The sequence below is a fragment of the Typha angustifolia genome, chromosome 7 (genome assembly GCF_048772165.1).
Source record: "Typha angustifolia cultivar Huaian chromosome 7, ASM4877216v1, whole genome shotgun sequence".
NCBI classification, from domain to species: domain Eukaryota; kingdom Viridiplantae; phylum Streptophyta; class Magnoliopsida; order Poales; family Typhaceae; genus Typha; species Typha angustifolia.
Window position 1 is genome coordinate 18,389,046 of NC_133245.1, and position 20,843 is coordinate 18,409,888.

At 36.4% G+C, this 20,843-nt stretch overlaps 4 protein-coding genes across 8 annotated transcripts; 2 read left to right on the forward strand and 2 right to left on the reverse strand.

The window, feature by feature from the left end:
- The first annotated feature begins 1,679 nt into the window (after positions 1–1,679).
- On the forward strand, positions 1,680–5,858 carry LOC140762404 (probable tocopherol O-methyltransferase, chloroplastic). 2 transcript variants are annotated; one of them, XM_073100185.1, is made up of 7 exons: positions 1,680–2,061; positions 3,112–3,340; positions 4,093–4,262; positions 4,417–4,521; positions 4,980–5,183; positions 5,318–5,420; positions 5,496–5,858. In XM_073100185.1, exons 2-7 carry the CDS (start codon positions 3,121–3,123, stop codon positions 5,597–5,599), a joined length of 906 nt encoding a protein of 301 aa, XP_072956286.1. In that variant the 5' UTR covers positions 1,680–2,061; positions 3,112–3,120; the 3' UTR covers positions 5,600–5,858. The 2 variants fall into 2 exon arrangements, with proteins under 2 accessions (XP_072956286.1, XP_072956285.1); XM_073100184.1 differs by lacking the exon at positions 3,112–3,340 and having other exon boundaries at positions 1,683–2,061.
- A 104-nt stretch (positions 5,859–5,962) lies between these two features.
- LOC140762405 (uncharacterized) lies at positions 5,963–10,249 on the reverse strand. 2 transcript variants are annotated; one of them, XM_073100187.1, is made up of 4 exons: positions 9,082–10,249; positions 8,127–8,327; positions 7,896–8,000; positions 5,963–7,069 (listed from the first exon to the last, which is right to left on the reverse strand). In XM_073100187.1, the coding sequence occupies exons 2-4, from the start codon at positions 8,311–8,313 to the stop codon at positions 6,540–6,542; spliced, it is 822 nt and encodes a 273-aa protein (XP_072956288.1). In that variant the 5' UTR covers positions 8,314–8,327; positions 9,082–10,249; the 3' UTR covers positions 5,963–6,539. The 2 variants fall into 2 exon arrangements, with proteins under 2 accessions (XP_072956288.1, XP_072956287.1); XM_073100186.1 differs by having other exon boundaries at positions 9,072–10,248.
- Positions 10,250–11,551: 1,302 nt separating this feature from the next.
- Positions 11,552–16,302, reverse strand: LOC140762922 (uncharacterized). Of its 2 annotated transcripts, none has more exons than XM_073100907.1 (7): positions 16,155–16,302; positions 15,565–15,680; positions 14,412–14,494; positions 13,111–13,197; positions 12,796–12,944; positions 12,473–12,604; positions 11,552–11,959 (listed from the first exon to the last, which is right to left on the reverse strand). In XM_073100907.1, exons 2-7 carry the CDS (start codon positions 15,671–15,673, stop codon positions 11,770–11,772), a joined length of 750 nt encoding a protein of 249 aa, XP_072957008.1. In that variant the 5' UTR covers positions 15,674–15,680; positions 16,155–16,302; the 3' UTR covers positions 11,552–11,769. The 2 variants fall into 2 exon arrangements, with proteins under 2 accessions (XP_072957008.1, XP_072957009.1); XM_073100908.1 differs by having other exon boundaries at positions 16,127–16,200.
- A 148-nt stretch (positions 16,303–16,450) lies between these two features.
- Positions 16,451–20,830, forward strand: LOC140764064 (thylakoid lumenal 29 kDa protein, chloroplastic). 2 transcript variants are annotated; one of them, XM_073102521.1, is made up of 11 exons: positions 16,451–16,609; positions 16,864–16,971; positions 17,387–17,471; positions 17,549–17,583; positions 17,666–17,731; positions 17,836–17,876; positions 17,974–18,104; positions 18,831–18,937; positions 19,320–19,457; positions 20,074–20,208; positions 20,530–20,830. In XM_073102521.1, the coding sequence occupies exons 1-11, from the start codon at positions 16,517–16,519 to the stop codon at positions 20,638–20,640; spliced, it is 1,050 nt and encodes a 349-aa protein (XP_072958622.1). In that variant the 5' UTR covers positions 16,451–16,516; the 3' UTR covers positions 20,641–20,830. The 2 variants fall into 2 exon arrangements, with proteins under 2 accessions (XP_072958622.1, XP_072958623.1); XM_073102522.1 differs by having other exon boundaries at positions 16,481–16,609; positions 16,860–16,971.
- The last annotated feature ends 13 nt before the right edge of the window (positions 20,831–20,843 follow it).

Genomic DNA, 20,843 nt, shown 5'->3' on the forward strand with positions numbered 1-20,843 from the left:
AACTTGATGAAAATTTAATTATATTTTAACTTTTTTATTATTTTTTATTATTTACATATATCTCTTGTTAGTTTAAGATTGATTTAAATTAAATTTTAATAGATAGAGATAGAGAATTATATTTAAATTAAAATTTATCTATAAATAATCAAATTTAAATTATTTAATATTAAATAATATCTCCTATAATTAAGGTATAGTTATATTTAAGAGAGAAATCTTAACGAAAGAAAAAAAAAACATATAGACTGCTTATTCTGTAATATAAAGTTAATTATTTATTAATCAGTTTGATAAAGATCTAATTATTAAGATCTTCAAGGATATAATAAGTAAATTAGGAAGTTAGATACACATAATTAAATTTCTTAATTAACATACTATTTTTCATACGTAATGTGGTTTTGGAATAGGTACCGTGTATGAAAAATGACTATTATAGTTGTTGGATTAAGTTTATAATTTTTAAAGGTGAATTAAAGTATTTGCTTTAAATTTTATTTGCCTGTAGTCTTCGTCGTTTAGTTAGATCACCCGTCGTGTTCAGAGCTAAACCAGGTTGCTAATAATTTATGGCAGACACGCAAGCTCTTAAATTCGTGAGTAGACTTGTCATTATGATGCCCTTCTGCAGCACTAAACAATACCGTTGCCCATTTACTTTTGCTTGACTAATTCGGAAAAGAAAAGAAAGAATGAATTTTTTATTTTTTAAAAAGAAGAAGAAGAAGAAGAAGAAGAAGATTATGATCTCTATAAATCAAATGGAAATAGTATGGAATGGAACCCAAGCACTACATACGTTCACTAGCTAATTAATTAAGAGCAAAATATGGAGTCCGAAGCTATTGAGATGGCGAGGAGGCAAGTTGAGCGTCCTGAAGAAGAAGAAGAGATGAACAAAAGCAAGGAAGGGTGGGGAAGCCTGGATAGGGGCACTCTCCTTGTGGTGGTCACACTCATCACCGCCCTCACCTACCAAATCGGGATAACGGCGAGTGAAACTCTCCTTTCTCCTGTCCTACACTTTGCTGGTGCTCACTTACAATGTGTCGCAGGTGGGAAACTCCTTGACTGTCGACTTTCTAGTGTGGCTTTTATATGCAGGTTCTGTAGCCATTTCCGTTTTCTATGGCAATCGCTAATGTAATTGCTTTATAATTAATTATTTGCTCTCCATCTGCGTGAAATTAAACAAGTGCATGGGTGTAGGAATTTAATCAATGGACAGACGTCTCTCTCTGTCTCTCTCTATATATAATATATGTACGTTTGTTTGTGTGTCATTCGTGTCTGCAGTAGGCTATAATCATTAGCGCGCACGAAATCGTCGTGTCTGTATTAGGGTTTGCGAGTGCGTGAATGTCCGCAGTATGATGTGAAGCATTAAACAAATAAACAAAGATTTAGCTTTAGTTGTGTGTCTGGAAACTGCAGTTGGCTTACAACGACTATTCCAAATTAGTCAAGTGACGTGAATGGGAGTGGCCCCTTATCTATATATATATATATTTATTATTTTTTTAATGAAAAACAAGATGCTATGATGATGGGCCTCTCATAGGCCGTCGTTGATGACCCAATTGTCCTCCGATCTCATGCAGAGGGGAGAGGGCAACTTCGTAATAGTGCTGGCCTATTTGGGGGTAATAATTGGTATAGAGTACCACCACTGTCATTGGGCAGTGGGCGCCCCTCCTAGGCTAGGCCCCAACAAATATCTAGGAGTCGTCTATCTTAAACGGCCTTGTCCAATGAGCGCTCTCCTCCACGCGTTCCAGCTGCCGTCGTCCAAAAATCTCTTGGGGCAAGTGCCGCAGAGCACACGTCGCCGGCGAGGTCGAGTGATGGCAACAGCAGCATCAGCAGGGGCGGGGGATGATGGGCTTCGGAAGGGGATAGCGGAGTTCTACGACGAGTCGTCAGGGGTGTGGGAGGGAGTGTGGGGGGAGCACATGCACCACGGCTTCTACGACCCGAACGTGCAGGCCGCCATCGCCGACCACCGCTCCGCCCAAATCCGCATGATCGAGGAGGCCCTCGCCTTCGCCGCCGTACCAGGTAACCAAACCTACCTCTACTTCTTTTTCTATACATAAACCCGCCCGCAGGGAGGAACGTTAATTTCATCTTCACCCGGCAGGCCCCAAAACAAATTTAGTTTAGTTCGCTCCCTCTTCCAATTGATTTCCTATTCTATTTTGATCTATTCTCATTAATTAGCTAGCTCTCTAAGGTAATCGTACGCTACTCGTAGCTAGCTAATTAGAAAAAAAAAAAAAAAAAAAACTAGTTGTTTGTTACATACTGATACGGTGGAGAGTCCAGACGCCGCACTCATGAGAGTATTTGGATCTTCTTTCATTTAAAATTCCCAAGAGAAGGCACCAAGAGCAAGCAGATAGATAGATAGATAGATAGATAGATAGATAGATAGATAGAGAGATGCCTTTCCTCTACCACAGAATTTCATAGTTTTTAACTCCTCTCCGCCTGTAACACAAAAATTACCTTCTGATCAACCATTTTGGGAAGAAGTTGTTGGGCTAATTAGATTTGTGGGCCTCCCAAACCCACGTCCACAAAAATTATTTTTATCGAATTTATTCATCTTTCAAAGTTAATATATATAGACATGTTAGTTAATGTCACCTTATAATTCACTACTTTATTCTACGCATTAAAAAAATGAACTAATAAGACTTTTTTTTTTTTCCGATTATAAATATACAAAAAGATAGAGAAAATTATGTCACAATTAGACCTGTTTATTATGTCACAATTAGTATAATAAGCTAGAGAGAATATTAAATTTAGATTTGGATAAAATAAATATAAAATCAAATCTTCTTTTACTAATATTTTTTATGTGGATTCGTGTTCAAAATAGTTCATTTTAGACAGCAAACTTGAGAGATAAATGATTTGTGTAGATGAGTATGGGAGGAGGCGTGGGTTGGACAAAAACTCTGAAATCTCCAGCTTGTACCTCGTGCATTGTTGTTGTTATATGCTCCTCCTAGCCGGAAATTATTTAATAAATATTCTGTAGTCCCCACCAATCATACACTTAGAATAACCAAAGGAAAGGAAACGAAACGAATGGCGTAGGCGTGCGATATGGATGCGGCGGCGAATCAAAATGGGCGTGGGGCGGAGGAGCTCCGGAAGGGGATCGCGGAGTTGTACGATGAGTCGTCGGAGGCGTGGGAGCAGCTGTGGGGAGAGCACATGCACCACGGCTTCTACGATCCGGGTGTCGACGTGGCTCCCCTCTCCCATCACCGACAGGCTCAAGTCCGCATGATCGAAGAGACCCTCGCCTTCTCTGGCCTCTCAGGTCACCTTCTCTACCTCCTCTCTCTCTCTCTCTATAGGATTTTATTTATTAGGGTGCAGGTTAAGAGGTTTTTTTTTTTTGGACTTAGGTTACGAGCTTTTGAGTGTGAGTTTGAACTCATTTGTTCTTTTCTTCCCTTTTCTATGAAACATATAAATGCTATAGTCCTTTCTTTTCTCGGATATATATATATATATATATATAAAGGGGGAGAGAGAGAGAGAGAATCCACCAGTTAAAGGAGGCCATCTAATTTACAACCCCCCATACCCATTTGAAGATTGATTTGCGAATAAAGTAGGCTGCAGATATATTCTTCTTCCGTGAAGTCTGTGTACTTTTGTTGCATCCGTATCTATGTCGAGTTGCATGATGTCACAGGGTACTTTAGATTTATATCCGTCAACTGTCAGCTGTTAAAATGTGATCATTCATCATCAGCATTAATTGTATTAAAACAATTCTCGCCCCCTTCTGTCGATTTGGATTACTCTACCTACTGCCTTCCTTCTGCCTAGCTACACATCTCAATTATTCATGCTTGTGCTGTTGAAGCAGAATACTATTTTATGTAAGAAAACCATATCCATCTTAATCAAGATTTCTCTAATCAAATTCTAATGCAAAGGATTTTTTTTCTTTTCTTTTCTCTTTTGGGGACGAATATAGTAATTTAATGATTTTATAGTTATGCCAAGTCATATGAAGGTTTAGGATAGAATTCCTTTTCTTTATGAATTTTATGAATGCAGACGATCCTAAGAAGATGCCCAAGAAAATAGTTGATGTGGGGTGTGGAATTGGCGGTAGCTCGAGATACCTGGCAAAGAAGTATGGAGCCCAATGCCAAGGCATCACCTTGAGCCCTGTCCAAGCTCAGAGGGCAGCATCTCTTGCTGCTGCTCAGGGACTAGCAGAGCAGGTATTTTTGCATCTAGCTTGTTTCTTATTCCTCTTCTGCCCTACTCTTTGTTACAGAGGCTTGTTATCTCTTGAAAACAAATTTGGGTCACTGTGGTTACAATATCTACAACTTGTTAAAGGTTACTGAGGATTCCACTTCACTGTGTAAGCAGGCCTCGTTTCAAGTAGCAGATGCTTTGGAGCAACCTTTCCCTGACGAGGAGTTTGACCTGGTTTGGTCAATGGAAAGTGGTGAGCACATGCCAGACAAGAGGAAGGTAGGTATCCTATACTCATATCTTCGTGCCGACATTATGCCTTGTTTCGCTTCAGAACTGCAAGATTAAATCATAGATTAAGGGATCGCGTGGTTTTCTTTATTTAGAAATGCATACGTATTAAGTCGATACATTTTTTTTTTCTAAATATTGTATCTAGAGAAAGATGAGTTAGAGTTGAAGATGGAAATGAGAATAGAGAAGAGAAAGATGAGTTAGAGTTGAAATGATTAGATACAGTCTTTTGACGTCCATTTAATTCAAGTGGATGTCAAAAAATTATATCAGATCCTTATTAGTTTTTCAAAATACTATTTTTCAGATACATTAAACAAGTTCTCAATCGAACAAACAAGCAGCTCCTATGTGTTTCATTATCTTAAGTAATTATTTAAATATTCTTTCGTTTTAATGGGATAACCTAACTCCCACTAAGAAGTGTGCTGATTCTTTTTCAGTTTGTAAGTGAATTGGCCCGTGTTGCCGCACCAGGAGCCACTATCATCATTGTTACATGGTGCCACAGAGATCTATCACCCTCTGAAGACTCGCTAAAACCTGACGAGCTGAAACTGTTGAACAAGATTTGCAATGCATATTATCTGCCAGCTTGGTGCTCAGCTGCTGATTATGTCAACATAGCTAAATCTCTTTCGCTGCAGGTATATACTTAATACAAATGTAACTATAAGAATAGGCAACTGAATTGAAAAGGATTGAATTTTGAATAGAGCTAAGCGTACATGATGAAGTAATACTTAGTTTCTGATGCTCATGGTTCTTCCTATGTGATTAGGATATCAGAACAACAGATTGGTCTGAGAATGTGGCACCATTTTGGCCTGCTGTTATACGATCAGCTTTGACATGGACGGGCTTCACATCTCTGTTACGAAGTGGTAAAATTCTTCCCTGTAAGGGGGTGCTTTCAGTACTTTGCTGGTTGCTGCGTTTAATTTTTTTTGGCTTGTCAGGATGGAAGACCATAAAAGGTGCACTGGTGATGCCTCTGATGATTGAGGGTTTCAAGAAGGATCTGATCAAGTTCGCCGTCATTACATGTCGCAAGCCGGAATAAGCCCAAGAGCATTCACCTTAGGAAGGCAGTGCAGTCTTCAGCTCGACACTTGCAGTAGTATGAACGAAACAAAACTGGTGGATGCTTCTTCGATAATGGGCTTATACGAGAAGCATCATTAATTAACTAAGTGAGAAAAAAAAAATCACTTATGTTGAATAAATTACTCTGTTGAGCTCATCACCATGGAACTCAGAAGGCTCTCCTCCTTGTTCAACATTATACTTTTGTTCTACCTTTTTCAAATCTGTTCTCATAATTTTGGCTTCATATTCATTTCCTTCCAAAAAATGAAAAAAAAAAAAAATTTGTCTTCATCTGCCAATACTATTGGAAAAGTTTCAAGAAAAATAGGTTCGTAGTGAAAAAGCTCATGTTTTAACTCTGTTGTAAGCCAAAAGGCTTGAGGGAAATAGAGCAGTTGCAGCAAAAAAATCAAATAAGAATAGGTAAAGGAACAAATAAAAGCTGGCTGTTAATCGAGAACAGAAATTAAAAGAACGGTTTGTGGAGTCGATCCGTTTTGCTAATTATGCAGGAGCATTATTGATGATCTTTGACCTTATATAGTGTCAGCCAGCCACATGCTTGATGTGAAGTCAAATGAGGCTAATTATTCAACCACAGGCGGATTCCTTCACTGCAACACAACTCAACATCCGATAAAAGAAACAAGAGACTAAACAAAACTTTAGCAAAAATCTCGGAATGGAGTCAAATTTTCAGGAGAACAAATTACAGTGTCATCAGAGTCTACTACAATATTAGGCACCTGAGAAGGATGTCTCAGTTGCAAGGATCATAATTCTACCTTCTCGTATTTCTGAAGCAAAAGTTGCATTAATTCAATCACATGTAATGCTTCTACATCACTTTCTAACATCACAAAAGGGCACCTCTACGTCAGTCGCATTATCAGTACAGGTATTAATTCATGTAATCAGTACAGGTATCCATTTGCATGCCCATTGGTAGTCACCAATCGCCAGCTTTGGCTGCTTCCAGTCTTCTCTGGAGAACCTGCCTCTGCAACACAATGATCAGCAATGACCTTCCTTAACAGCTGGACCTGTCTTTCAGAGTCGAACAAGTCCCTGTTTGCGGAATCAAGCTGAGTCTGCAGATCAGCTGAGTGGGTCATTTGGATGCTCAGAGAACTCCGCAAATCTGTAATCTGAGCCTGCATCTCCGCTATCATCTCGTCCCGTCTTCTCAGCTGCTGCCTCAGCTTCTGTATAACTTCTCGCTTGGTGTAGATATCTGACCCAGATTCTGAGACACAAGGGGAGTCTGAACTGTTTGACTGATAAAATGGCTTCTGAGGCAGCTCGAGGAGATCAGGTGAAGAAGACCACATTACAGTGCTGTCATTATTTGATTCATATGTAGCTATCTTTACTAGTGGAAGGGACACATCTGCTTCTTTGGGCATCGGGTTGGTATGTGCCAGCTTCAGATCCAATGCAACATCTAAATTCACCATAATAGGACAATAGCCTTAAGTAACAGCAGGAAATCCATATTAAGGGAAGCTTCCATTCTATGTGCTGTTTTCTTTCTTCTTTTGGCCAAGTATTGAATTTAGTTAGATGTAAAATGATCAGCTTATGACAGATGCCATAAAAGATGATCCACTAAGGTAGGATCCCATCCTTTGTGTTCTCCAGAGTCTGACAAACACCTCCCCATAATAAGCCTAACAATGCTGATGTCTAATCTCATCTTCATGTGGTTCCGATGCCTCCACCTACTAACAGGACCCCGAGACTTAAATTCTGACTATCAATGGCCTAAACAGGTTACCTATGCTACAACTTCAGATGGACACATACAAGTGCCCTGCTTATATATATAGCAAATAACAGTTGCAATCTCCAGTTTCCAACCTCTCCACTAAAAGATTATCCTTTCTCACGAAGCTCTGCTCAAATCTTCAATAATTCTTAGATATATTAAGTTGCATAATTCATAAGCAAACTCTCTGTGGCATCTTTTATGCACTATTTCAAGCACGAGATGAAAATTGCACCAAATTAGACTGTCGTAGCTTTGCTATTCTAAAGGTTGAGGAAGATGACAAAGGATGTTATGATACAAAGTCAGGACAAGGATGACTAGTGTATCAATGCTCGACTACTATTTCAGCAAATTATACTGACCCACAAATCACTTTTTAATTATGAACATTATCTAAGCAATTTGTGCACATAAAAGATCAAGATCGTAGATCTTCTTTTCTTTTGTCAAAGCTATTAAAGAAAGTCATAATAGTACCAAAGAAAGTAAGAAACTACACCTGAGCTGCAGTCATAACATCCATCTTCTTCTGGAATGTAGCAATATAAATTTGATTGTACTTGACATGTGCCTGATCTCCTTCTAGCTGCTGTTTTTCCTCTCTCTGCATGGGCATACAAAAAGGAGTTGAAAGTTGAAACTTAAAACAATGCTGATCTGCTGGTTGATAATAATCAGAGAAAAATTGAGCTCCTGTTATAACAGATCAATATAAAACTATTGACAAGACCTTTGGTAGCCTTATTAGTGATATCTGATTGTTTAGCTTCAAAGATCTGCTTCAGCTTGCATGCCAGCCTGATTGACAATGTGCTCAGCAAGGCACCACCTGCAATAAACACCCAATTTGGTCCCTCCCTTTGAATATGCTTCAGCTGGTGAGCTCTCTGCATACTCCCATTTGTCTTTTCTTTCATCTTAAGGGCAGATTCTGTTGGACATCAAGTATATTGCAAATCAATTCAGGTTTCCATTACCACCATACGAGCTAGGAAATAGGTTTACTTGGGAGAAAGATCTAAATAATTATGAATATAAGGACTTAAATAGCAACTAAAGCATTGCTCCTAACATAGTGCGGATGCTCCTTGTGCATACATATTGTAAATAACAAAGAGAGACAGTTATGCGAAATTTCACCGGCGATTGTCAAGGTCTTGTTTGTTTTGAGTTTAGAGACCCTCCTGAACTAGTTCAAAAACTTCTAAACTGATTAGTAATCAAACATCTTTTAATTTTTTTTTCATATCTAATTAAATTTACTCTCAAAAAAATCAAGACTAAAAAAATGAGACTAACTAATTGAATTGAGTGCTTAGCCTCGAACCAAATAAAAGCCCAAGACACTATAAAAGAAATAGTTCTCTCCAGAACTATAATCTAACACCAATTTCCTCTAACTACAGTCTTAAAACCACCCCGGACATTCGTTTCTTTCCGGTCATGTCCATTTGGTGGTAAAACCCTAACTAACAAACACTTGAGTATAAATAAACAATAAATTGAAAGAAAAAAAAAAAAACAGTCCAATCCATGTATCCATATGAAACAAAATTATTACAGAAAAGAAAAAACTATCAGTTAAATGATATAAAAAAATAAGACCACAAAAAGAACAGCTAATCGGTGGATAAAAAGAAAAAGAAAAAAGTAGAAAAAAAAAAAAAAGATTAACCTCAATCAACCTGCATGAAGAAATCGGATTTTGATCACCGAAAGCTTCTCAGTTACTCTATTTCCTTCTCTGCTCCCCTCTACTCGATCTCTTCTCGACTACTACTTCTACGCTCCGCTTGCATTTCTTTAGCCAATCTTCCACTTTACCCTTTACTACTTTATTCCGTCTATTTTTTTTATTTTTTTCCCCTTTCTTTTAAATTTGGATTTTCCCAAGGTTTTGGGGCTACTGGTAACAAAGAAAGGGAGAGGCCGGAGGAGGAAGAACCCTTTCAACTCTTTTGCCGTTCGATTTGGCGGCCTTTTAGTGCGAAGGGTTCCAACTCGGAAAGCCGATGCACCACAGCACCGACACGTGTACTTCTTCGCCGCGCTGTCCTCGTGACTCATCGTAACCTCCAAGTCCTAAACCCTTTGCGCGACCGGCTTTTCCCGGTTTTCCCTCTGGAGGAAGAACCGAGGTAATGGGATATAAATATTGGATTTGAAGTCCGCCTCTTCCTTTTTTTTTTTTTTTTTTTTAAATTTAAATTTAAAATAAATATTATTATCCCATTATGACTTTGCACGTCGAATCTCAGATTCAAGTTGGATTTAAACCAAGATTTAGATAAAAATAACTAAACTTTATTTTTTAATGGAGTATTAATGACAAGTAATAAGCACAAAAAAAGAAGACAAAAAGACAATTATGTATTAGCAGAATACGTATATAGGATCCTGTTATGTAATAGGGTTTGAATAAAAATCTCGACCTCACACAGCTTTCATGCTTCAGACTGGACTATATGGGTTCCTATACAAGGTATAAAAGGATGTAGAATAACTGCATGCACAAGTACTCGAAAATTGATCAAACATAATACAGCTCCTAAAGGATGAAAGACTTGCTATGCCGTCCATCTATTCCCTGCATGTCTCACAGATTATCGACGCTCATGCTTTAGAAATCCTATGCGTGCCCTTGAGATTCTGCTGTGGACTTATCTATACGACTTTCTACGTTTAAGCTACCAGAATGCTACCAAAGCAGAGAGCAATAACTTACCTGCTAGGCCAAAAAAATAAAATAAAAATTCCACATTACCTTGCATGATCATTCTCGGAGAGCAGACCACTGGATCTATGAATGAAATAGTCGCAACTATTCTTCTTGCAACTCTACGATTAAGTGAAATAAGGATGGAATAGTCTCAACTATTCTAATTTTTATTTAGTTTGTGTATTTGATATGATATAAAATTAACATTAAAATATTAAATAATAATAAAATTGTATTAGAAATTAGTTATGTCAAAAGCACTATTAAATAGTATTTTTCTAAAATAATATTATTTTTTAAAATAAAATATATTTACCTCCTATACTTATACCTAAAATCACTTACCCTATATACTTCAAAAAGTTTCAAGTTAGTTCATATACTTACAACTAAAATAAAATTATCAATTTTTCTATCAAGGTTAATAAAACATGCCTAAATAATCAAAATACCCTCATCATATTTATTAGGCAAAATAAGCGAGTTCTTCATTTGATTTTTTAGCCCATATTTATCTTATTTTTAAATATGATATAACTATTAAACTCATAAAAATCTAAGTTTAATAAAATTTACTATATAGTTAACGCAATATAAAAAGTAAAAGAATAAAATATCTGAGTATTCTTTGGAGAGAGAAAAAGAAAACCCTCATATAAGAGGACATTTGTTTCTAAAATAAAAAATAAAAACTAGAGACAATTCGGCCAGCCATTTAATTTTTGAAATTTTTTGGGCTCACTCTATTAATTTAGATAGAAAAACTAACATCACACTTTAGTTGTAAGTAGATAACTGGTTTGGAACTTTTTAAACTATAAGAGGGTAAAACAATTTTAGACATAAGTACATGAGGTAAAATATATTTAATCTTATATTTTTTATTACAACTATGGAGTTAAAGTACTTTATATACCAGCATTATGACAAAATAATCATTCCATGTAGGCAATACGAGTTTATAAGTCCACGGTGCGAAAAAATAACTATGCATATTACATAAATAATCATACACTAGAAGATATAAAAAAACACTATGAGATTATGCGGGATTATAAACCCACACCTATGTAAAATAACGACGCACTAAAAAATATAAATAGACACTACAAGATAATGCAGAGTTATAGGCCTACATCTCCTCACCCCTCTCCGGTTCACTAACTAAATATCTCCAAGTTCACTTTCCAAAAATATCAAGATTAATAAATGAGACCTACTGATCAAGTTAGTAGCATAGCCTCAAGCCAAGCTATGCACAAGTGAACATGAGCTTACAGTTCTCTCCACATTTATTGCCCACAAGTACACATCATATATATATATATACCAGGTGTTATACATAAGAGTACATTAGTATTAGAAAATTCACCAAAAGCAGAGATAAAAAGTAATTGACTTGTTTGGTCGTGAAGTAAAGCAAAGCAGAGACATTATTAAGGGAAATAGGTATGGATCTTCTTTAGTAGAGCACTTCACTGTATGGGTTGTTTTGTTTTATCACATGCAGCTCAAGAATCAGAGCTGATGCAGGAAAAGAATGCAAAACATTTAATGCAAAAAAATAAAAAAGATGAAGCCTGACAAAAAAATACCGCACAAGCATATTAACAGAAAAGAGAGCTGTTGCAATTCCTTCGAAAGAAGCCAAACCTCAAGGCTTCACATTCTCCCTTATAAACTGTTCGACCTGTGATACATCACCGGTCAAAGCAGATGCTTCTGCCACTGTTACCTTGTTCTGGCACTGAGTGAAACTGAATGGTTCTCCAGGTACACCGAGCATAACATCAGTGCTAATGTCAGCAGTGGTAATCACATTCCTTGATGCCCGAAGCTTATCTCTGCCATAAACAACATAAAATCTTAAGAAAATTACTAACCCTTATAAATGTCTACATTTGTTTCCAGATCTCACAAGGAGTGATTTATTTAATTATGAGATGTCGATTTAGATGGTCATTGAACATTGTTTCAGAGGGTAATAGCAGATGAAGCTGGGCAAGTTCACTGTAACTGGCCTATCAAATAAATAAGAAAGATCTGAAGTCCAATTGTTACTCTATGTGGTTCCCTCAAAAGCATAACCATGATGTTAAAGGGGAATATCTATAGGGTTCCAACGTTATGTAGATCTCCTAGATATCATGGATATCATGCCATTCCAGAGTTCCCAGAAGACATCCTCAAATTGAACAAAAGCAAAAGCTCCGAAATTTACACATGTAGGATTTTCTTATCTTATGGCTGCAAAACAGGGATTTTCTAAATCTATATTGTGTTTTTTGAAAGATGCCCTTCATAGTCAAATGCATGACATGTTCATCTACAGTAGATGAGAGAAACTAGAATCATACATTTCTTTCTCCAACTGTCTCTTGATGAATTCCTTTGAGTGAGCAGTCACTTTATCCACCTTGTTGCACAATAAGAGAACAGGACTTCTCTTCTTCACTATGCTTGTGTTGGTTAGTATATCATACAAGTACCTACCACACAAGAAAAAACATTATGCAAAACCAATTACTATTGTCATCTTAGATGAGCACAGAATTAAGCACATCAATCAGTAATTTAAGATTTAAGCTTCCATCCAATTAACCTTATCACTGTCAAAACCATCCATCAGTAGGACTACAAAATTTTGTATGCAAAATCAGAAAGCAGGTCGATGAATTACTCTGCAACAGCTTGATAGTTGAAGAGGAAATCTTGAGCATCCACAACAAATATGATTCCAGCTGCTTGAGGCAAGAACTCATCGAGTTTGGTTTTGAGCCTTGAATGCCCGGGAACATCCACCAAATGTACAGATTTTGATTTTCTCTTCTGTGAAAACCATGGTAATCAGCACAGGCACAACAAAACATATGCTACCTTCATTAATCATGATGAATGAATGAATCTGTCTTACCTCTAGAACAATGAGGCAGTACAAGTACTACAAATTCATTTCTTTACTGCATCTAGATTATAATGAATCAGATATTGTTACCTTTCCTAATTCAGAATGGAGCACAAAAGTATCATCATTTGTTTCCAGTGAAGTTACAGCACCTTGATGCGTAGAGCCATCACGAAGCTAGTAGATGCACATGCACACAAAAAAAGCATAGAAGTTAGTGATCTAATTGAGAAAACTATTTAATAATGATTTGAATATAATAAAATAGAAAATACATAAAAAAAAGGGATATGAGAACTGGCATGTCTCTCCGAGGAAGTAGGAACACCTCAAAAATAGAGTGCTGAAGATATCTCTTTATGCACACCCTCTAGTGTCCCCAAGTGTTGGTTGATTACTTGTGCAAGATAACATCACTCATCCTAGATATGCACATGATAATTCTCACATATTTGGGAAGGCCCAATTTTGCTAGCCAGTGAAAATAGAAAAAGAGTCTTACAAATCATAAGTTGCAAACTTTATCGAGGAACAAAAGCTTTGTTTAGTTTGAAGTTAAGCCCTAAACTCGATTAGTTAGTCTCATTTCTTAGTGTAGATTTTTTGAAGGGTACACTTGAATAGATTTTTTTTAAAAAATAAAAAGGTATTTCGTTACTGAACTAATTTAGTAGTTCTTGAACCAATTCAAAGAAGAACCTAAACTCAAAACAAACAAGGCCCAAATATGTTGTTGAAAGTTGAAACAGAAAGCTCCAGAATATGTATGAGAGTTTTGTTCTGTTACACCAGCATTGTTGTAGGTCCTTATTGATGTCTATCGTTCTATAGCATAGTTTATGTACTATTGACCACAATGATATGCATCTAAATATTGCTTTGCCCTTTTTTGAAGTCAAGAAGTGCCACTGATTAATGGTCAAAATTGCAGTAGAACTATTCTGCATGCTCTTAGATGATGATGCTCAAATATAACATAAATTGAGGATCAGAAGGCATGCAAAAGCACATATTTGAAATCAAGAATAAACATTACTCTACTAGACTTGTTACCTTCGGGCCTCGGAGAAGCAACTCAACTTCAATCAAACTTAGAATCAAATCTAAACAAATATTCTCCAAGCTATCCCTTGTCATTTACTTATAAGTCATTCAAGTATCTCCATCATCATTACTTTGCTCTAATATTTGAGTTCATTTAGCATTAAAATTTTGATCTAATAAAATTATTAAATTCAATACTGTTGATGTATTAAACTTGAGCCTTGGCGTAGTATGCTCTCATTCATCTAGTGTTTTACTTTGATGGGCTGATTTAAGTATCAAACATATTACTAATAGCCATAAAAGAAAAGTTTCTCACAGATACTTTGGATGAGATAAATGGCTACCTGGTAGAAAAGAACAGTTTTTCCACTGCCGCTTAGTCCAGCAAGCACAACAGTGTTAGACTTGGAGGTCTTCAAAAAAGAGACTAATATTAAAAAGGAAAAAAAAGATTAGTAATTGTATGTTGGATTCAGTACTGCTGAACAAACTGCATTTAATTCGCGCAAAAGATTCACTGACATCTCATCCAACAGGATACTTACTTTCCTATTCTTTCTTGCAGAATCCATTCACAAAATATATTAAGAAAGCATGCTTTGCAAATTATTATTTTTTGCAGGTCTTTTATAATCTCTTAATTCTTAAACATCCTTCTTTCCAGTATAAAAATTTCCATCTGCCATGAGTGCCAAAGGGGCATGATCCTAGAAACTAATATGTCACTGAATGCAACATAAACACATGTATCCCTATTAATTGGGTAGGTGAGATGGATCAATTTTCTCCATTTATTTCATCTTGGGCCATCAAAATATTGCATTTCGATTCTTCTTTTCTCTTCTAAATTTTGGGGTCAATATGACTCACAAATTGTGCATTAACAAATCATCAGAAAATGATAATTTGGCCTGTAGGTCAAACAATAATGTGCAAGACCAAAATCACAATGATATGCATCTAAATATTGCTTTATAAGTTTACTAAATTTAATAGGTAATATTCCGAAATAAGTTGCTGAGCAGGAAATTAACCTTAACCTATGGAGAGTTCGAGAAAGAGATTATTTTGAACATGGAGGGGGTTTATAGGGAAATGGGAAACTTGATCACACATAAGAGATGAATTCAAATAACTGTAATTGATGAATCCAAACTTGAACATAACAATTGATGAATTCAAATAACTGTAAATTCTGATGACCAGTAGCTATATCTAACAAGTAAATTACATGCTTCTTCACTTAATTGCAAATTTACAAGAGTTGTATCAGATTTCCTTATATTCCCTGTTTTATATATTCACAGAGTGAACAGACCTGCTAATCTTGGGCTCACATTACAGCTATCCTCCTTAACCCAAATCCTAACACAATTTCTACTGCAAAAGCCTTCTCAATGGTTCTATGTCATATTTATAGCCTTTTAGCCCAAAAAGGGCAACTAAAAAGTTCTATAAACTTAATATACATATATGACTTTCTTAGAAAAAACTTACAGAGAACAAAGAAAGCAACTGTTAGTGTCAAAACAGCAACAGCAATATATATCTGCTCAATTGGTTGTTGACGAACCCACTGCTCAAGCTGATTTGTCCATCGTTCCATATTTGTACTGCAATTGGTGAGGCAATGTCATACAAAAGGGTGCGGTGCAGGGAAGTCAGAATACAAAGAAGAAAATAAATTGCATAAAGCTAGAGCTCTATAGTCTGCATGTGCACTATATACAGCAGAGATAAGGATCTATATGCAATGATGACATATCATGATAACGAGGATTAATCCGAAAATTATAGCATTTCAAAACTCAATTAACATTAGGTCTGGATGAAGTGCGCCAAGAGAGTTATGGAGAACTGTTGGAAAATTTTAGTCAACATTATCAGCTAGATTATGTCATAAAATTAAGAAAAAGTGGAAAAAGAGCTTACGAATGGAGAAAAATCATCATAATATTCTAGGTTCATAATCACAGTATTAAGATGGCGGAATTAAGATACAGAGAAATGATGTCAATCAACAAGATCTAATGTCAAGAACGATGAAAATGGAGATAACCTGTATAAGAGGAGTAGAGGATTCACACCTGTGGGTACCGATGGTTTAGCTCAGCAACGAAAATTTGGGGAAAGGAAGAAGAAAGTACAAAGTAGCGTTCGAGAAGCATCGGTATCGGTCGTGGTGGAATTAGCGGATTCGGGTCAGACTATTCCTGATCCGAAGATATTGAAGCAGGATTCAAATAATCCGAATAAACTTATACTAATATGTGATGGGATATCCGGATAAAACCCGAACGATATGTGGCGTCGTATGGATAGGAAGCGCTTTTTTATTGGCCACCTTATCCTTCCCTCTCCTCCTAATACAAAGAGGCAGAGAGAGAGAGAGAGAGAGAGAGAGAGAGTGAGAAATAGAGTGAAAAAGAAAAGAAGAAAAATCTCAGAAATGGCGGGAGTTTCCTTCTTCTCCACTCTCCCTTCTCTTGTTTCCCGCTCGCCTCAGCATTTGCTCTCGCTACCGGCGTCCAGACGCGCTCATGTATGTCTCTGCTACTTCTCTATTCCACATGCAACTCATTCATCACTTGCTACAGTTGGAAACTACCAATTTCTTCTAAAACCAGCCCGTTTTTAGTTTTGTGTTAGCACTTCGGTTTGCTTCTTCTTAGCTATTGTTTGGATTTGCAACACAATCGGGAATGAGAGCAAAATTAGTTTGGATTCATGTAATGTAGTTTGGTTTCCCTTTGAGCCTAAGTTTGGATTCATGTAAGGTAGTTCTTGTGAAGCCAGGTTGAGATCTGCTGCCATTTTGTGGAAGAGAAAGCTAGTGTTGCTGATGGACAATGGCAGATTAAGAGAAGGGATGTTCTCAGTTGCTTTGGAACTGTTGTTGGCATGGTATGTGCTGCTTGAAACACCATCAAAAGATGTTTTCTTGCAAATGTATACGAAAAGGATAACGGTATCAACATCATTAGAATCACTCGCTTAAAAGTGTATACATGTATTCAGGTGACTGCATAATATGCAAGCATATAGTTGCTTCTTTTTATTACAGTAACACTGTATAATTCATATTCACCTGCTACCTATTACATTCTAAGTTAAAAGTAAATTAATTATGGAACTGATGTTAACTTGTCAAATTTTGTGAATTTTTTAAGTGCTCTAACTGTGAAAAACTTACCAATCGTCCAATGAATGGTTGTTATATCAAGTGTATCCCAGCAATTTTCCCTGTTCTATAGGAACTTAAAAGTATTAATGATAAAATGTTGACATTGGCCTCTATTTGTTTGTTTTGCTTTCTTAGGAAATCATTACAAGCTCAGGGAAACTCACTGGAGCGGCTGATGCTGCTGATTTAATTCAACGTCGACAACGCTCTGAGTTTCAGTGTAGGTCCTTTGGCACCACGATATCTTTTGATATATACTGACTGGTCAAAATAATTTACTTCAAATCTCACCTGCAGCCAGTATCAAAGGCACTCTCTCGACAGCCATAAAAGTAAGAAAATTCATGGCTCTGCAGATTCATTTTGTTTATCAGTGAATCTATTCTTGGCTAATATCTGTCACACCACCTGAAGGAACATCCTGAGCTAGTCACATCCATATTGACCTTAGCACTAAATGATGCCACAACATATGACAAGGTAAGCTGACCAAAATTTTCCCAGAATTGGACTTTTCTCCTTCCTTTTGGGTGGACTTCTATACCAATTTCATAAATGACTTATTTACTCAAATAAGTTTCTAGGCTACAAAATCTGGAGGCCCAAATGGATCGATCAGGCTAAGGTACAAAATTAATGCAGCTGCCTTCTAGCTTATGTAATTTGCGGCAGTAATAACCTGATGTTATTCTTTATTTTTTTTGTCTGTTTTTCAATAAAAGTCCAGAAATGAGCAGACCTGAAAATGGTGGGCTTTCTGCCGCTCTGGACATGTTAGTAGAAGCAAAAAAGGAAATAGATTCTTATTCCAAGGGAGGACCTATTTCATTTGCAGACCTCATCCAATGTGCAGGTAGGTTTTATTTCTTGCTGCAGAAACTAATTACTATCTTGTTTCTATCTGAACCAATAAGGATTTACTGGTAAATATGCTTTTCCTGTTTTATTTTCTAACAAAGTGCTATAAGAATGTTGGACCTGTTGGTGCACTATCTGACTTGCATACTTACAATTTAATGAACTGTATCGCACTTTGTCTAATAAGACTTGCATATAAATGGTATTACAATTTGCTTATTGATTATTGTGGTTCAATTTGGAAAATGTAAATATAGAAGAATACAGCTGTATATATGCATTTCAAATTCCTCTATGACCTACTGTTAGAAAGATTATCACTGACTGACGATTTGGGAGAGATCCTTCTTGTTATCGTGCAAGACTTTTACTAATAAATGTGGGTATGGCTACAATGAGGGAATAAAAGCGTGTAGGATGATGTTCCATTACAATCTGGCTACCTGATGTAAGCCCTCCAGGAATTGTGGCACCTTCCTGCTTTGGTTAAATTCTAAAAAGTTCAGGGGAGATACCTTACTTTGTTTCCTTACATGCATCATGCATGCAAAGAAAATGGCAACATACATATATGTACACTGAAAGCTTATACTCTGTTGGTTTTTAAATTGTAATTGTTAAGTTACGTTGTAATCCTTCTTATATCTAAGTTATTTATAGTGCCATAATGTGTATTGCTCAAATACCATGTCCTTCTAAGTCACCCTTCCTTCTGGAACAGCACAAGCAGCTGTAAAGAAGACTTTTCTTGATTCTGCAATTAGAAAATGTGGTGGAAATGAAGAGAAGGGGAGAATACTCTATACTGCATATGGTTCAAATGGTCAGGTATGACTACTTTGTATATAAAATAAGTTGATGACTTTATGATCTAATCTAAAATACCTTTACTTTTCTGCTCTCTACTAATTATTTGTGCAGTTGCGGTGCTAATATTAAGAGTCTTTTAGCTGATACTATGGCTTATCTTGCATGAATCAGTCTTATATACTGTAGAGTTCCTTCACGCAGTTGCTGGAATTTGAATTTTCCTACCGTGTTCATTTTCTTCCTTATTTTATTTGAAAGCATTAGTTCTTAGGCTGGTTATGCAAGCACTACTGCAGAAATACAGAGCTTATGACTATATGCTTTCCTAGACGGCACCAATCATATATATTTCATCATCAATCTTAGTGTAACATATTTGCATTTCCTTCCATGTCTACAGTGGGGCTTATTTGACAGACAATTTGGGAGAACAGATGCTCAAGATCCGGATCCAGAGGGAAGGATCCCTCAGTGGGACAAAGCTTCTGTTAAGGAAATGAAGGATAAGTTCACTGCTCTTGGTTTTGGTCCCCGTCAGGTACCATTGTAGTATTCTGAGCATTATAACATTTAATTTTCATTCATATATTTCATTTTGCAATCATTTTTTCTATAGCTTCTATTGTATTTTACTGTTTCGATACCAAAGTTTGAGCGTACCGGAGTCTAGATAAAGATATTTTGCACACCTGGACTTTTTGTCACATGCATCAATGGCTGTGTTGTGCTCTCATATATCAAGGAAAAAACATTTGTAAATTCTTTATTCCACCTAATTTCTTGCTTTTAGCCATTGTTTAATATTAAGTTACCCTAGCAACTTGTGAGTATCCCAATTCACTATAAAGCTGACGGACTTTGAAGGCTTAAAATTGCATTCTGTTCCTGCCAATATAAAGATATCCACCTGTAAGTTCAAATAAAATCCAGTATGTTCAGTTTTATATTGGAGGATTGGAAATAGAACTTGATCTTATATAACCTGATTGGCGAATTCAACTTTTATGGGGAAGTTGATACGTGATACATCAATCTACTCAATTGTGTTCCAATATTGTTAGAAAAGAGAATCTCATTTAACAGTTCATTCCCAAACTGTTAATTTAATTAGATCAGTGCTGATACTTTTAACAGTGAAGATCACTTGATTGCAGCTTGCTGTGATGTCTGCTTTTCTCGGTCCTGACCAATTGGCTACAGAGAGTCTTTTAGCATCCGATCCAGATGTTCGTCCATGGGTTGAGAAGTATCAACGTAGCCGAGAGACTGTGTCCCAAACTGATTATGAGGTAAGCATTATCAGTTATTTAATATCTTAGATATGTTCCATCTGAAAGGGTGAAAATAAGAGAGAGAAGATTGCCCCAAATAGTTTGGTAGGTGAGTTTTATAAGCTACTCCAAGCATAATAAAGAGATCAGAGAAAGCTGTTCAAGAATAGTTGATAAAAAACAATTTTATAACATTGTGATTCTGGCAACGAATTTTGGAGCCTTCTTATACCTCGGTCAGTTCAGTAGGCCTGAATTCTAGTGTCGTTTAGGATTTGTGGTCTTCTAGATTTCTCTTCTTATGACTCCATACTGATTTGATTAATGCTCATATGGCAGGTTGACCTGATAACCACATTTACAAAGCTAGGCTCCCTCGGGCAGCAAATCAACTATGAAGCTTATACATACCCAGTTAAAAAGATCGAATTGAGTAAACTAAAATTGTGAGGAACAGGTGTTATATCATTTGTGAATTCTTGAGGATTCAAGTTGCAAGTTTTGAGAAACTGGTTTTTGATTAATTCTCTTTACATTTTACTTGGCAACATGTTAGACAGTTGTTGAGGATATTGCAGTCTTGAAATGCTCACACTACATCTAAAGTTATAGGAAAGTTCAATCCTGTTTTGCTTCCTAATATCTTTTTTAGG